General features: G+C 35.0%; 2 protein-coding genes across 3 annotated transcripts in view; one reads left to right on the top strand and one right to left on the bottom strand.

The window, feature by feature from the left end:
* Positions 1-5,280: 5,280 nt before the first annotated feature.
* LOC123873571 (pre-mRNA-splicing factor Syf2) lies at positions 5,281-6,215 on the bottom strand. The gene has a single exon (XM_045918454.1). It carries the CDS (start codon positions 6,091-6,093, stop codon positions 5,389-5,391), a length of 705 nt encoding a protein of 234 aa, XP_045774410.1. The 5' UTR covers positions 6,094-6,215; the 3' UTR covers positions 5,281-5,388.
* Positions 6,216-7,014: 799 nt separating this feature from the next.
* LOC123873569 (chloride intracellular channel exc-4) overlaps positions 7,015-18,281 on the top strand; it is a 62,890-nt gene continuing 51,623 nt past the window's right edge. For both annotated transcript variants that reach the window (XM_045918450.1, XM_045918452.1), the window contains exon 1: positions 7,015-7,200. In XM_045918450.1, coding sequence (XP_045774406.1) covers positions 7,132-7,200 — 69 coding nt within the window. In that variant the 5' untranslated portion in view covers positions 7,015-7,131. The remainder of the gene's footprint in view (positions 7,201-18,281) is intronic.

Raw genomic sequence — 18,281 nt, 5'->3', positions numbered from 1 at the left:
CTTTCAACGTCAAATCTCATACTAAGCACATTGATATCAAGTTGCTGTACCTAAGTATGTTTCAAAGTTTTAATTTGATACACGGTAGTAGCCTGCAACAGTTACCCAAAACTTGATTTTTGTGAGCTAGTTCATATAGAAGTCATCATGACTTACAACAGTGCAACTTTTACGGGAAATAATTATTTATCTACCCTCACTTACAAAGTTACAAGTATAAAACTATATTCCTAACTTGATGAAATGATAAATGCTGGAATTTTATGGTGAACTTGATGGTTGATTTTTATATTCTATAACCAGCTAAATTATCAAAACTAGTGTACCGTGTAAGGGTTCATTTCCTCTGAAACGGAGATTAATAGCCCAATCATGTAATGATGTCATACGAAAATATGTCTCTGCTCCGCTCAACTTTAGTGGAAACGCACCCTTATTCTTCAAACAGATGAGAAGGATAGCAAAATTTTTAGACCAGATACATAATTTAAGCGGACTGCATATTGTCAGAAATTTCTGACCGAAAAAGTAGTAGATCCCGCAGACACGAATTTCAGAATAGTTGCCTGATCGGACGTACGCTTTTGAAGTTCGCAGAGTGAGAGAGACAATTTTTTTTTTTAACAGACAACTTCTGATAATATTCCGCCAGCCTTAAAATGAGCACTATCAGAGCGAACTAGCATAATATTATGCTACCTAGGCAATCCTTCTGAAAATACAATTTAGATTCCATTGAATTTTTATGATATTGAAGAAGACGAGTGACTCTTACGAAAAAAATGACACACTTGACGAACCCGAAAATCCTGAATATTCCTTACTGACGAATAAAAAAACATATTTTTAAAGGGTTTATCGAGCAAGAAGTATGTGCTTCTACTTACCTATAGCATTAGTAATATTCAAGAAAGCAGATTAAGGATGGAAAATACTGTGTGCATAATATTCATCATCATCATTATCATGATCAAGCTGTGGCCGGCCCACTACTGAGCACGGGTCTCCTCTCAGCCCTCACAGAATGAGATTTTTTTAAAGAATATTAGCCATGTCAACGGTAACTAACCTTCCCCTCTGATTGAGCGAAAAGCTTGTGCTAGGAGTAGGTACGACAATAGTGCAACGGGTGGGTTTTGAACAGCCGACCTTTCGGATTTCTGTCTGCTCGTTTAACGTTGAGCTATTGAGACTTTCATAGGGTGCATTACACATTATTATTTAAGGTTATCTTTTTAAGAGTGCTCTCATTTTAGACTTTCATCAGCTTTGTCAAGAAAAGGCTTCCGTTTTTCACATGGTATAGGTACCTGTGTAGCTGCTCTAAACAAAGATCAATTGAAGTTTTACGTTCGCCACGCGTTATAGCTGCGAGTTGAAGATTTTTTAATTGATCCATTTTTTTTAAATGTAGGTAGTTAGTAGTACCTACTTTATAATAGGCTGTGTGGCAGCGGGAGCAAAATAAGCCAATTTTTTAAAGAAACTTCAAGAAAAGAGAGCCTGAATACATTAGCCCAATGCTCTTTGCACGTTCAGAATTATGGAAACCATCAAAAAGTGCTGCACTTTTTATTCCGTCCTCCACTTTTTATTCTTTCATGGAACTTCCATAAGGAAATAAAAGGACTCCATCACATCACATCAAAAAAAATACTTGACAAGCCGCAAACGTCGAAAATTGATTAAGTTTATATGCTTTAATTTCAAGACCGTAGGTAGGTACAATAGATGTCGGTGACTGAGCCATTGTGTGCCTACTGAAGCCATTGAACTAACAGGTTTGGCATGGTATGTACAAGCAGCTCTTATAAGTGAGTAATAGAAAAAACTATGAAATATATAACTGTAAGTGGCCAAATATTAATAGGCAGGTGTCATCATAGGTAGGTAGGTACATATTATGCACACAGTAGATGCTTGCTGGAAGAAAAGCTTATCATCCGGCGTTACTAGTTCATAATAACTCTTGTAGATGATAATTAGGTAAAATGGCTAATGAAATAGGTATTGTATATTTTTGACTATAGGCAAGTATAGGCTTGCGCTTGGCTAAAATCGCACCAAACGAGATGATGCAGCTAAGGTGGAGCTTGCTTGCCCAAAAGGTGCATATTCACTCTTGCTTTGTATCATTTGTATGTATCCACATAATTTCGAAAGAGCGTAGATACTTACTTTGACTTTGCTAAGATTCAAGGCTGAGATTTATATAGAGCGTAACTTGAACTTTGCTCAGATTTAAGTTTTTTAGAAGTCAGATTTATGTGACAGGCAGCGATATAATGCTGTCTCATTTTAACAGTGTTTTAAGATACCTATCAAAATTTCGCGCGCCGAAATTTCGCTATTTGTCCCTGACATAAGAGTTCTTTAACTTTATATTTGGTGGGGTTATTAGCAAAGAAAATATTTTATATTTAATACTTTACCTTCCCAAAAAGAGATTCGGCATTTGCCGTATTTATGAAGGAACCCCTAATCCTTATACTCAGGGGTCCTGCAATTTATCAGAGATACTAAGTATGCAATTTCAGAATTTACATTATGTAAAATATCTTATAGTCTTAATAATAAATATTCACAGTTCACACATATAACTTTAAACATGGCTTATAGTTATATGTGTAGGTATAAGAAATGCGTACTTTTTTACTATTGAGGGAATGCATTATGTATAAATTTTGTATTTAATACCTATAATAGCTCAAACCACTAGGATGTTTTGGTAATATACAAGGTGTAGTACAGTACCCGACAGGAAATATTGTACATCAACCTTTAGAAAGAGATAGCGGATTCGTAGAGCGTTGTCTCTATCGTTGAGACGGACAAAACGTCACATAGGTATGAGTGACAAAGACAACGCTCTACGAAGCCGAAACCTCTTTCTAAAGGTTGATGTACAATATTTCTTGCCGGCTACAGCTGTACGCGTGTGGTGATCAAATGCTCAAAAAATATATACTTAATATACTACATATTTTAGTTTCCTTAGAACTTTCACCAGCTTTTAATTAAAAAAAAAAAACAAAAGTTTTATGTATTGAATGATAGAGTAAAAGATTAGAAAAGCAAATGATCATCCACTTCTATAAACAAATAACTTACTTCTACATAATATTATAATTAATTACCTATTTAAATATATAATTTATTTATTATCCAGATGGGCCATAGCATAACAGCATTTCTTTGTATAAAAATAATCTTGTGCTCATTAATTAATTATTGTATATATTATTTTACTAAGGTAGAAAAGGTTTTTACTGTGCAAGTTTGAACAAAGTATTAAAACCAAAGATTAAAGAGTCAATTTCCCACTGAACAAATTTTTTATATAAAATAATGTAAGTACAATGACTTAAATTGCTAAGCTGAATTAAAATAGCTGATTGAATAATATTGTTATTATATACATTAAAAAAAAAATTACCTTCAGTACAAGTTTTTTTTTTTTTTCAATACACATCCCCATAAAAGTTAAATAGGATCACTTGCACACACAAGACACTATAAAGATTGAACTGGCAATTGGTACTATCTCAATTTTAACAACTTTACAGCATGAAGGAAAAAATTTAAGAGATGTTTCAGTATTGCCAGTGGTGTGGTTTATGCTTAAATATGTATAAAGTTTATAAAAGTTGTGTAAACCTAAATAGTTTGTTACTAACTTGCACAGTATTAATGAAACAGCAAGTGCTTTTATAGTTTTATGTATTTTAGAATTGTATCTGTGAACACAATATGTACTTAATATTTTTATCATCTGTATCAAAATAAACTTGTTACTTATTGAAATATTGTTGAATTTGTTTTTTTTCAGTATTAAAAATCCCTTATATTAAACATCAAAAATGATTTAAAAATATGAATATATTAGTAATACTAGCTGATGTCCGCGACTTCGTCTCCAAGTATATAGGTTTTTAAGAATCCTGTGGGAACTCATTTTACAGGATAAAAAGTAGCCTATGTATTAATCCAGGGTATAATCTATCACCAATCCAAAATTCAGTCAAATCCGTCCAGTAGCTTTTGTGTGAAAGAGTAACAAACATCCATACATACAAACTTTCGCGTTTATAATATTAGTAGGATTTTCCAGCTTCATCTACATAGGTTTTGAATACTTTTCTGCATTTTTCTCTGCTACTTGGTATTAGGATAATGCAGAATTCTAATTTCAGACTACAATCTATTCTAGACTGAATATTCAAGTCCTGCTATTTTACAGCATGTAAAGGTACCTGTCCACTGAAATGGAGTCAAGCTGAATCAACAGACCAATCAAAAAAACTGTCCTATCAATATCATGTGATTGATCTCCATAACATCTTTGCTCTACTCTATTTGCATAGACAGATATTAATTCTAATATATTATCTGGCATAAAATAAAGAAATTTACAGAAGCCAGGTCTGGCAATTAAACTGTGTAATTACTTGTGGCAAGTCAATTTCTGCAAGTTTTTTCATTGGAAAGTAACTCTTACATTAATTGCTAGTGAACACTTGTCTCAGGTCAAGACCTATAGAACACACTTTGACTTTCCTCAGACTAGCACAATTCTGAATTATGGCATAAATCTGTCTTGTTTTAACTGTCTTAAGTCTAAACAAAAGCAAAGTATGCACTATAGATCTCAGCTTTAGACCACATAAATATTATATACAAATTCATAATAATTATCATTAGACAAATCCATAGAAATAACCTCTGGTTGCTAAAGAGTCGGACACAACTACACTTAAATATATTACAAAAAACTGTACAAAGCCATAATAATTATACTACTTCACAAAAATTAAGAATTCTAGCATTTAACTACACATTTCAAACATTGAAAAGGGAATATTGCTTGAATCCTACCATACCTAAATATATACAAAATCTCTCAAAACATATATTAATTTTGAGCATACCCACTACACACCTCTCACATCTTCATGATTGCATTGATGTTAACCTTAATGTGGTCCGAGCATAAGGTTGACTGGCAGATAATGTTCTCAAGTCTTAAGTCCGCCTTTTGTATGACTTGTTCGTGCAATAAAGTGAAAAAAGTGTTTAAGTTAAGTTAAGGCTATAGATTTCGTCAAAAACTTATAGTACACAAAACAGAGATATATTTTTATAAAACTCCAGATATGCTAAGCTCATACATTCGCAAATTAAAAAGTGAAAACAAATTCATATACTCTTACACACTCCTTTATTATATGAAACTCCTGCACATAGCAGCACAACATTAACAATGTGGTGTGGTTTATGCATCTTTGAGCAAAACGACACCTAAAAGAATGCTCCAAAACATGGTGGCCTGTTACCAGTCTATAGAAATTGTAACCAGAAGGTAAAATAACTGATCAAAGTAACAAAAATCTATATTGCAGTGCCTCTCTCCAGATTCTGTTTAATTTCAGCTGTATGCTCACCATAGAACCTTTCCAACTTCTTGTTAAACTTGGCATTCCTTTCATTAATATAATCAATGTCTGCATCATCATTGTGTATCCTCCTACGTGAATATTTGGCTCGTTTAGCAATCTGTCCTTCCAAGTCATCCACCATTTTGTCTATGGCATCCTTACGGTCTTCATGCATTCCATGTATGATAACGTTAGGACCGCCGTAGAACGCGTCTCCATATTTCTGCTTCTGCTTTTCATACTGCTCTTTTTCCATTGCAGGCATGTTTTTAACAAGTCTATTGTACTGTCTCACGGTCGCCTGTTCGTAAGTTGAGAAGCCTTGATCCGGATTTTTCTTCTTTTTCTTGCGCTCTAATCTCTCTGCTTCTACAGCAGAGATGTTCAGAAGTTTTACACGGTCGTAATCTTTGCCCTGCTTACTCGCTTCTTCCCGCTTGTTTTGATCGTCCAATAACCATTCCGCTTGTCGTTTCTTAGCCTCATAGTTCGTTGGTAGCTTATTTCTTGCCTCTTCTGCCACAACTTCCTGGTGGTTGTGGGTCCTGGCCTCGTTTCTGGCTGTGTGCAGCGTACGCAATCGTTTCAAGCGTTCAGCTTGCTTTTCTGCAAACGACATATCTTTTGGCGAAGACGAAGATTCCTCTGCATTGCTCATATTCAACTGAGGAAATTAGTTTATTTATTACAGAAATTAAATATTTACAAATTACTATAAAATGCGTCTTTTTGCTTTTCTCGCGATTTGATACACAGCATAGACAATGAAAATCTGCAATTGACGTTGACAATGACAATAGACAGACAATGTAAAGCTAAAAGTGACAACCACTGCAAAATGTATGCTGCAATCCATATAAAGTAATGCTGCAACCACGTCAATGCTGCAACCTTTACCTCTTACGCTGCAACCTTGACTCTAAAATAAATTATTTCTTAGCCATTTTCAAATAGAGGGTCTTCAAAAATTCGTGTAATCCACGTCACTGTTAGTGATGAGGTTTTTACCATTTTAAATTATCGATTTAATTAAAAAAGTACGCGCCAAATGTTTAAATGACGTTACGTCAAGCAAGTCATATGCAAGCGTAGAGATATTCAAGCATGCAAGCCACCGACCAGAAAAAAAGGATACTTGACAAGCTCCCCTAAGCGAGCATTTTAATCTTAGATAAAAAGTTTCTGATTTGACTAGTAGCTGCACCATCTATATTATCGAAATGTTTCACCAATCGATATATTTTTCAATCGAGTCGACGATTCTCTCGCTCTTAGCTCGTAGACTCGCCTCAATAAACTCGCACCCTCAGACCACAGTTACCCACCAGCATCGATCATCAGTTACCCAACAGCACCAGTCATCGCTCCATCAAGTCAAATTCGTTTGCAAAGTAGAAACTTTTGAAAGCCACATTATTGACGAGTCAAAAGAACAATCGGATTACTCGATTGTTTTTGAATAAACCGTGTGTCGCTCTCGCTAGGTACATCTCTTAGCAATGAAGTTAGTTACGAAATACAAAGCACAGCGCGGGGCGCTGAGCGTCGACCAATCATTGCATGGGAAATGTTTGGAGTTGAGCAATACCAGACAGAACTGAAGTTAGTCTCTCGGTGTTTTGTAACTGTGACGGTTGTGTGAAAAGTGGAAAAAGTATAATCTTTTGATTAATTTGAGTGTTTTTTGGAGTTGACGATGTCGGATGAAATTGCAGAGAACGGAACTGCGAACGGGGACGTTCCAGAGATCGAACTTATTATAAAGGTAACATTCTGTTTTACACGTGCTAGCGCAAGATTACAGCGGTCAACTCAACAACACGGCAAGCGAGACTCCAGCCTCGAAATTTCGTAAAGATTATGTGGAGTTGGCAAATGCGAAATGTACATTCGACACAAAAGTTAACCTGCCTTTCTATTTGCCCTCATCTGTCGACACCGCGAGATTTACGTACTTTACAAGGTTGTGTCGTAGTGTTTTTGATTCGCATGAAATTACCTTGCACGGCTTCGTATGCATGAAAGTATATTATTACTGCATTCATAATGCGCGTTATTCAGGTCATTATCTTGTATGAATGTGGTGATACTGAATAGAATACCGTAGACCAAGGTTACAACTTGGGGACTTAAGAGTTTGGATGTCTCTGTGCTGACATTTTTTATTGTTAGGATGAGGTCATAGTTGGTCATGTGTTAATCTTATTGTAATTTATATTCCCAAGTGATGAATCATGCGTAATAAATACATAATGAAAATGTTTTCTTGTGTTAAAATGAAATTTTATCAAAGAACTCCGATTTCATATAAGCAAATTAAATAAACAAGTACCTACAAAAACTTTCCTTCTGTGATAAAATATATGTTTACACTTAGTTATAAGTGATAACCATATTTAGTTTAAATAATCTTTGGAATTAGATTGTTATTATCTATATAGATAGTGTGACTGATTCTGTTGTTCGCAATCTCTAAACTGGACTAAATTAATAGGCCTAAATCTAATGTTATCCTTTTCCACAGGGTACAATATGACAGGGGTAAAATAGGGATTTAAATTTTTGTAATCCACAAATGGATGAAATCTCTCTGTCCATCTGTTCGTCAGTCTATCTGTTAGCAATAAACAAATTTTAAAATTAAAATAGGAGTAAAATAAGGGTTTTTAAACTGTATAGTCCATGCAAGCGAAGCCTGTGTCTGTCTGTCTGTCCATAAATCTATCAGCAGGCTGTATCTCAAGAAGAAAAAGAATCAAGCAAACTGTTATTTCTTTTACAATAGTATGGATGTGATTTATTTTAAAATAGTATGGAACCCTTCATTTGCAAGTCTGAGTCTAACTGGTTTTTTATCTGTTAATGTTTGTTGTTTGTATAGAACCTGTCTATTGTAATTAACCTACCACCACTTGTTCTGCAGATGATCAATTCATAAATACTGACTGACTAACAGACTAGAAATCCATGCAGACCAAGTCACTGAAATAAGGTAGTGTTTGGATATTTACTTAAAAGTCAGTAACTTAATTCCATATTTTCTACTTATCAAAGCAACCATTACTGAAGCATTCAATGCTTAATGTATGCAATTTAGATTGCACATCCAATGCGTTTATTCAAAGCATACTGTTTAAATTGCTATTAAAGATGTCGAAGTAATTTAATGGAGGCCTATTGAATATTATGAATAATGTGTGATAAATAGTACTTAATATTTACATCATTAATTATGCTGATGTGTTTGCAAGTCATGCAGACTGAGAGTTCCCATAATGTTCTTAATAGGTGTGTAAAATCTGCAAATCTTCGTTTGGTGAGCATAGTAGACCAAAACCCTTCTCATTCTGAGAGGAGTCTCTTCTCAGTAGTGGGCCGGCTAGGAAATACTGGTCACTTCACTTGCTTTGTGACAGCCTGTGTCCACTCAATACACTTTAGTGATTATGTTTAATTGGGTGTAAACTGTCTATTTTATCATAGACAAGTTGATACCTGCGATTTAGCCTGCGTGGATTTAGGTTTTTAAAATTCCTATGGGAACATGGTCCGGGATAAAAATATTAAATATTTATATCTCTTTAACTATACCAATGCAAAAAATCACATCAATCACTTGCTCCATTGCAATGTGATTGATGAAAAACCAATTAAAACAAAAGTGAATAGGCACCTTCCAGGTAAACGCGTCCCATCTTAGGCCACATCATCACTTTCCATCAGGTGTGATTGTGGTCAAGCGCTTGCCTATAATGAATAAAAAAAACGAAACAAATAAAAACTACACTTTCATATTTATCATATGGGTGGGCAAAGTGATAATATGGGTAATGATGCCAATTTATTTTTCCCTGAAAAGCAGGATTGGTGTGTTAAAAATAAACTCCATTCAAAATCACAGATAGTAAAATCTCTTGGATGAAAGCCAGAGCGCAAAATTGCTAAACATATTTATGTACCTACAAATGGTAGAAAATAGTAGTGTCACTGTGCCAATGTCGTTAGTAATATCTAATGATTTTAATTAAGTTTTAATTCGGTTTTAATTAATTACTTAGCTTGTAGCAATTATGTTTAAAGGTTATTTAAATAAACAAAATCGGTCAAGTGCGCATCTGACTTGTGTAGGAATGGTTCCACACAATTGTTCAAGAAATAGCACTTTTAAATTATCATGGCGGACATTTTCTAATTCTTATTATTTTTTGTTATAGGGGCAATAGAAATACACATTTGGTGAAAATTTCACCTCTCTTAAGTCTACAGACTATGGTATCATGGTTCATGAGATACAGCCCGCTGACAGATTGATGGATGGACGGACAGTGGAGGCTTAGTAATAGGGTCCCGTTGGCACCCTTTGGATAGGGAACTCTAAAATTAACCATCAAATCTAATTAGATGCCCTATTTTGATAAAACATTAACAATTAAAAAAAAATAACATTTAATTTTGTTAGTTCTATCAAATTAAAATTCAAAGACTTAAAAGTACAATAGCTACTTTAAGTAATTACTTACAAAATACCTAATTTATAATTTCGACAGTAAGTTTAGCACTTACTTAATCTTAACTAATATTATAAATGCGAAAGTGTTTGTTGCTTTGTCCCTGAATAATGCTGCAACTTAGTAACAAGCACTGGGCCAGCGTGGGGGACTGTTATCAAACCTTCTCGTTAAGAGAGGAGACTCGTTCTCCGTAGTGAGCCGGCGATGGGTTGATAATGATGATGATGATGATGTCTTTATTTAGTCAGTGAAGTAATTAAATTGAAAAGAATAAAAATTATGTTGTGGTATACGACTAGGAAAAGAACTGCACTAAGTACATAATAAGTACATGTAGATCTATGTTGGTTATTTTAAATTACTTAGGCACTTATTAAGTAAGATCAGGAACAAAATGACATCACCAGGTTTTTTTAAATGAGAACAAAAATATTTATTCTGAAATAAAACTTAACACCTTTCACACAAGTTAAAAATAACTATTATTTTTGTTGCTTTTAATTTTCGGACTGCTTTTGCGGCACTAATTACAAATCCTGTAGATACTTATATACTCCTATCGCTGTATTAGGCCCAAAGTCTGCAATTTCCGATATTTTTCGACGTACGCCTTCAAAGTTCAAACTTTCAAGATGTTGGTTAAACACAATAAATAAAAGTAATTGCACACAGTCCATAGATCATTTGGAGATGAGCACGCAACATACACCGCCTTCTTGGGCCGTTGCATTCAAAACAAACAATTCTCTTCAGCGTAAATTCCTCTGCCTATATATCAAACTCACTCACACTGTAATGCCAATTAAAATTATATAATTCAACCAACGACGCCTCTTTCGTAATTACTTATTTATCTAGGAATTAACTAAATTAATTAAGCTTTCCACTCAATTTTATTGCTGCATAGTTATGCCATGTCGATTAAGATAACGTGTTTTTTTTTATTTTTAGGGTTCCGTAGCTCTTAAAGAAAAAGGAACCTATAACAGATCACTTTGTTGACTTTTTTTTCAATCATCATGTCACATACGTACATAGGTAGTATTTGATCTCGAACAGTTAGCGTGCTTATTGGCGTAAGTATATTTCGTTGGCTGTCAAGACCCTTCAAGGGAATCAAAACTTATACCGTTGACCTAGAATCATGAGGCAGGTGACTTTGTTTAAACTTAAGTTTCAGTTAAAATAAGACAGTGATATAACACTGTCTCGTTTTATCAGCTTTATAGCGCAAGTAAAGGGAAAAATCCGAAAACCATGAATTTGTGGTTACATTACAAAATAATCATTAAAAAGTGGTATTTTTTAAGTTTAGGATATACCTACTCACATATAAATGGAAATAACTCACGATAGTTTGAACATTAAATGTGTTATTTCTTATAGGAGTACAATGGTACGGAATGGTGCGTATCCGACTCGCAATTTACCGTTTTTTTATGTACATGTTTATTCAGTCGAATAACTTACTATTTAAGTAAGTAATACTCAAAATTAAATTCAAACAGTAATGTAAGTATGTATGATCTTATAGGTAGTAAGATCTTATGGTGAGATCAGACGTGAGACGAAAACTATTGGATATTCAATTTGTACATCACTGTAGAAGGAGGTAGGTAGGTAGTAAGGTCTAGAAAATTTCCTTGAATAATGAATACATCTTCTGATGAGCAAATGAGCATTCCATGCGAGAGAGCGTATGACAGGATAGGGTTGTCATTTTCAGAAAAGCATGAATTTAAATTAGCACTAATAAAAAAATTAAGTTACTACAGGGTATCCAATTTTAATAGGTATATAAAGATTACATATATACATACACATTGGCGCTGATTCTGATGTCTGTCTCTAAACTAAATTTAGGGTGCCTGCATCTTTTTCTTTTTAATATTGCTAAAAATGGAGGGAACGTGAATTTTACATTTAATGACTTTAAATTTTAGTGCACGCTACAAATTTAAATAGGCTCGCGACTGGCAGTTAAAGTCACGAGGTTTGACAGCTCTGAATTAAATTTAAAACTGTCAAACTGTGTCTGTCTTCTTCATATGAAGATGATGACACTATGTGAATACTCTAAAATTTAGTTGTGCTCAGAATCAGTTACTTATTATTATTATTATGTCAGTTAGTACACTAGAAAAGCTACATTATGTCAGTTAGTACACTAGAAAAGCTGATACTCTTAACTCTCGAAGTAGTACGCGCGACCGATGTAGTCGACACGTGACAGCCCTAGCGTCGTGAACGCCTTCGAAACAGAAAACCTGCGCCGAAGTCGGGGAAAGTGACATTACTCACGCGACAGATCGTGCATCTTGGCCTGAGTGACAACAATTAGCATGTCCACTCGTAATCTGGGGTATAATTAAACGTAATTTTCATACCGCACCACTAATTCCATACTGTTGGCAGCTTATTGTTAGATTTTCGATAACTATAGTCAAGACTGTACCTAAGGCCAGGGTAAATGAGTGAGGAATTCACCCAGAATTCCCTCACTCATTTACATTTCAATCAAGGATATTATTATGTCAAATATTAGGCTATGGTGACGTGAAATCAAACAGAAATAGGCGTTTCATAGGCTACCTAGCGTCAAATGTAGGTAACATTTGACGCCGCCTTGATTCCTACGAGTACCAGTTCCCTAACTCTCGTGAAGTGTGGTAAGGCTGAGATCTATAGAGCGTGGTTTGAATTTGTTTAGTGTAGCGTAGTTTGTGTAGTGTCCAACAACAAAACTGTTAAACTCTTTTATTTGGTAACTAGCTGATGCCCGCAGCTTCGCCCGCGTGGATTAGTCAGATCCCCTGCAGCATCAGGATTGAGGAGTTGGACTCCAAATTTTTTATGAAACAATGTCGCAAAGTTCCTCTATCGATTAAAAAAGAAATGACGCAAATCGGTTCAGAAATCTCGGAGATTTCGGTGTACATAGGTAGAAAAACACAACTCCCTTTTTGAAAGTCGGTTAAAAAAGTAGCCTATGTTACTCCCTGGTCAATTCTCTACTTGTCTGTAAAAATCCCGTCAAAATCGGTTCAGCCGTTCCCAAGATTAGCCTTTTCAAACAGACAGACAGACAGACAGACAAAAATTTTAAAAACGTGTGATTCGGTTATCGTTCAAATAACCATATGACCTTAATATGCGGTAGTTATTTCGAAATTACAGACAGATACTCCAATTTTATTTATTATATATAGATATCGGTGAATTGGTGAACAAAGGAGATGACGTCATACACCCAGGACAGGTGGGTGCCCAACGAGTCACACCCAATCGTGTAACGGTGTGACTCTTTGGGAATCCAAGGGTGGCCAGTGCAATCTCAATGATAGACCGCGACAGTGACGGCATGAGCTCCGTTACGCAGTTGACTTCATGTGTGTTTAGTGTACTTACAATATACATTGAGATACGCAATAGACCTGCAGGAACTAAGTGTTTATTTCGATTCGCTCTCTCTTTTATAAAACCTTCCATAAAATCCATAAACTGCAAGACCATTTGAGATATTTTACAATGGCATTTCAATTTGTTCCAAAGCTTTCCAAGTACAATAATTCGAAATTGATTGACTCAAGTGTGGTACCTTGTACCTACCAATTGGAATTCTTCCCTTATATAAATAATATTGATACATCTGTTATTAAATAGAAAAATCCTCATGGATGGGAGAATATCGATTTCTGATAAAAGCGGGAAAGGCGTTTGATTTTTCGGTGATAAAAAGGTAATGCGGGAATAAAATCGTATTGGTTCAATCGATATCGGTAGTTACGATCTATAATAGCGATCTGCTTTGAAGCAACTTCAAACTAGAATTATATCGGTAAATCGAATCACCAAGAGACAACAGGCGGTAAAGGCCTCAGGCGTCAATCCCACAACCAGAGTCCACTGCCAATGATACGGAATTTTTAGAGTGCAGCATTCACTGTTATGAGTATCTAGGTTCTATAACCTATAGCATAGATTCTATGAAACATAGAAAAAGTTGAACAGTGATGGTCAAAATATAAGCAAAGTATTCAAACAGTAAAATGAAGAGGGTCTTGATGCGAGGGCAATATACGTAGAGGATCGTGCTGTGATAGGATAACGCATCATATTTCCTTACTGGATGGGAAAGGCCCTGTTGGACATCCTTAGACTTTTTGCGCAAAGTGGCACGAGACAGACATATATATCTCAAATGCCAAAATCCTCTGAGTCAGGGCGAGTAATTGTAAGTGGCAAGTAGGCTGACATCTGTATATGGCGTAATTTGACTTTGCATCAGACTTAACCGAGACAGACTTATGACAGCGATATAACGCTGTCTCGTTTTAACAGTGTCTTTAGCCTGAGCAAAGTCAAAGTGCGATCTATTACTCTCTCAAAGGCCAAAATTCTCTGAATAAAAGAGAACGCTGAACGGAGAACTTAGAACTCTAGAATGCAAATTGAATGGTATCCACGCCTGATTCGTGCACCGAAGTATAAATAAGTATATTTCGAAGAATTTGTGTTTGATTACTGAACGCGGCTTTACTTATCTACGTTTGCTAAAGAACAAGTCCTTAACTAATGTGTAATATGAAACAAAAGCTTATCTGATACCATAGTTACCTATTTGGAAATTTTATCTTTCGATAAGCTGTTAATTTTATGATAGCGGAACATTATCTAATAAAGTATAAGGTACACGTCAGCATTAGTTATTATTTGAAGTATTGGATTGGTTATTTAATAAATAAATATAATAACTAAATGAATTAAATAAATGGCATGCTGAAATTAGGTTGTCTCTGGTGGCCCAAGATAGAAGGAAAAATACTCGTAGTTCTTTTGAATCTGCAAATGCATCTACCACTGGTTCGGAATGCCTCTCCTACCGAGAATGCCTATCTTAAAGAATTGGTATGTACCACGTTTGTTGTGATACCTTTAATTCCTAGATTACATTACATTAGGGTAGGTAATAATATGTTTTTAACAAAAGGAAAGAAGGTTATCGATTTTTCGAAATTCTTTGATTTTTTTGTTCATAAGATAGCCACAGATTACGTTATTCATCAAATACGTAATAATGTGTTATTAGTCCACAGTTAAAAATAACTTCCAATGTTGTTAATACCCAAGCTCAAGGCTTTTCCCTCCATAGCAATAAAGATTAACGACTTAATACAAATTAAATTAATGCACTTGAACTTCGGCACCTGCAGGCAGCATTATGTTGCAGGTGAATAAATACAAAAATGTCCACTCATTTTCCTCTCTTTGTGAGTCTTATTTGTTTATTCTGATGTGTTTATTATTACCGCGCATTAATAAACGACTAAATTATCATTGTTTTTAACCCCCGACCCAAAAAGAGGGGTGTTATAAGTTTGACGTGTGTATCTGTGTGTCTGTGTATCTGTGTATCTGTCTGTGGCATCGTAGCGCCTAAACGAATGAACCGATTTTAATTTAGTTTTTTTTGTTTGAAAGGTGGCTTGATCGAGAGTGTTCTTAGCTATAATCTAAAAAAATTGGTTCAGCCGTTTAAGAGTTATCAGCTCTTTTCTAGTTTTCTTGTAGAAAAGAAGGTTACATAACCGTTAGGTTCATAATATTATGTCAATAGACAAATGTCAAGCTGTCAAGATGGACGTTGCCTAAATACATAATTATTTATTTGAAAATGATGTTTTGGAAAACTCAGATACTTTGGATCGTCGGGGGTGTTATAAATTTTTAATTTACACTTGTTGAATAAACTTACACTACAGTGTCATAATTTTTACTTTCTTGTACCCATATCTGCCAACCTTAAAAAGGGTTAGTTTATATTTTCCCCTTTCTGTATTAAAAATTAAAATATATACGGAACTACTTTCTGTTCGTTTTACTGAACCTTGAGTGTAAGTTTCTGAGTAAAAAACCTATCATGCTAGTTGTACTTATATTATACATAAGTACTTATATTTAAGTTTTTTATGATCTGCCGAATGTACCGAGTTTTTTTTTTAAATATCTTATACACATAACTACATTAGATAACGCTGTGTGATGACTGCGAGTTTTATTACTTACTTAAAAATACTTTTATGGATTTGTTTCAAGTTTGTCTTAGCCTGAAATCTATAGAGCGCACTTGACTTTGCTCAGATTTAAGACACTGTTAAAGCGAGTCAGCGTTATCGCTGGCATAAAGCTGTCTCGTTTTAACTGAAGCATAAGTCTGAGCAAAGTCAAAGTACCTATGCTGTATAGATCTCAGCCATAAATCTAATAGATAGAAGAAAATTTACAATACAGCTCTTGAAAATTGCATTATTAGTAACTAGCTAACGCCCGCGACTTCGTCCGCGTGGATTTAGGTTTTTCGAAATCCCATGGGAACTCTTTGGTTTTCCGGGATAAAAAGTAGCCTATGTGCTAATCCAGGATATTATCTATCTCCATTCCGAATTTCAGCCAAATCCGTCCAGTAGTTTTTGCGTGAAGGAGTAACAAACATACACACACACACACACACACACACACAAACACACATACAAACTTTCGCCTTTATAATATTAGTGTGATTACCTACTTCAGCCCAGTTGGCAATATCACAGTTCACGACAGTTACGGAACTTCGTGGCTTCTAGACTACAGGCCCATGTTTAAAAATGGGTGGGTCATATGAACCACCAGGTGACGTATACAGGACGATATAAGAGCATAAAATAATAAGTTTCAGCACTATGCCGTCACTTGTAAGCTGTCCAACAGAGTGCTGGTGAGAATTGAAAAGTGCAGGTAGAGTGAGTACATTTTGGTCATATATTTGTGTACGGCATTTTTACCATCGATAGATCCATGAAAAATAATAAGAAAGCGCGCAGTGCCGTAAAAAAATGGTGCGCCACAAAGTCAGTAAATGTTTTGATTTTCTGACAATTTCCGGGGTAAATTTGGTCATTTAATTCTGTACGGCACTAGTTTCATACTGTTTCAATACAGCCTCTAATCCATTATTCCGCAACGCCGTACAAAAATCATGCGACAAGGGGAAAAAATTGAGGGTAGCAACCCCCTCTCTTTCCGTGGTCCGGGGGGTGATTTGAGAAAGTACGGCTTTGGTTCCAAAACATTATCTAGCACTCAAAAGTACTATTAAAAATAATGCCGTAAAAAAATTAGTGTTCATTTGAATGTGTATCAATAATTATCTTAATTTCATGGTATACTTAATTTTTAAAGCTGTAAAATCATTTGACTCTGTACGGCAACTTTTTTTTTAACATGATAGTGTAAAATACTATTGTTATATAGTATTGCCGTTCAAAAGAAACTGTTCTAAAAAAAATTATAGATAAATACAAAAACTGAAATTTTTCAAATTATTGCAAAAGTTTAAATATTCATAGATTAATAAAATATAGCAATTTTCTACGCTTTTCCCTTGTTTTAAATAGTATTAAGATAAATAAATTAGGAAAAAATTATGCCGTACATTTTAATGCAGACCATATCTTTTAGGCTGATGAAAATGACGCTACCATTTTAAGGGTAGTACTTTATGGCCATCTGATACTGTACGGCATTAACATATTTTTGAAGAGAACAATTGATAATATGATAAAATCACTATGCCGTCTAACTGAAGTGAACGGGTGTGTATATAATATCCACATCCCCTACAAACCTTTGGACCAACGAAAATGTACGGCATGTAAAAAAATATTATCTATGCATAAAACACTTTCAAAATAAATTAATTTTATGTTGTTTCAAATCACCCCCCGGACCACGGAAAGAGAGGGGGTTGCTACCCTCAATTTTTTCCCCTTGTCGCATGATTTTTGTACGGCGTTGCGGAATAATGGATTAGAGGCTGTATTGAAACAGTATGAAACTAGTGCCGTACAGAATTAAATGACCAAATTTACCCCGGAAATTGTCAGAAAATCAAAACATTTACTGACTTTGTGGCGCACCATTTTTTTACGGCACTGCGCGCTTTCTTATTATTTTTCATGGATCTATCGATGGTAAAAATGCCGTACAAAAATATATGACCAAAATGTACTCACTCTACCTGCACTTTTCAATTCTCACCAGCACTCTGTTGGACAGCTTACAAGTGACGGCATAGTGCTGAATCTTATTATTTTATGCTCTTATATCGTCCTGTATACGTCACCTGGTGGTTCATATGACCCACCCATTTTTAAACATGGGCCTGTAGTCTATTCGATGTCTCTGACAGGCAACAAATGTTAGTACCTTTAACGCAGGTAGCCTTATGGTATCCCTATTTTTCAATGATTTCACGTCATCATAGGCCTTAGAATATTTGACATGTCGTCGATTC

This window comes from Maniola jurtina, chromosome 17 (genome assembly GCF_905333055.1).
Source record: "Maniola jurtina chromosome 17, ilManJurt1.1, whole genome shotgun sequence".
NCBI classification, from domain to species: domain Eukaryota; kingdom Metazoa; phylum Arthropoda; class Insecta; order Lepidoptera; family Nymphalidae; genus Maniola; species Maniola jurtina.
The sequence above is the reverse complement of the archived record's forward strand: the minus strand, read 5'-3'. Positions and strand labels throughout refer to the sequence as shown.

What these genes read in the sequence shown, in the direction of transcription:
- LOC123873571 (XM_045918454.1), bottom strand. Translation starts at nt 6,093, where the DNA reads ATGAGCAATGCAGAGGAATCTTCGTCTTCGCCAAAAGATATGTCGTTT.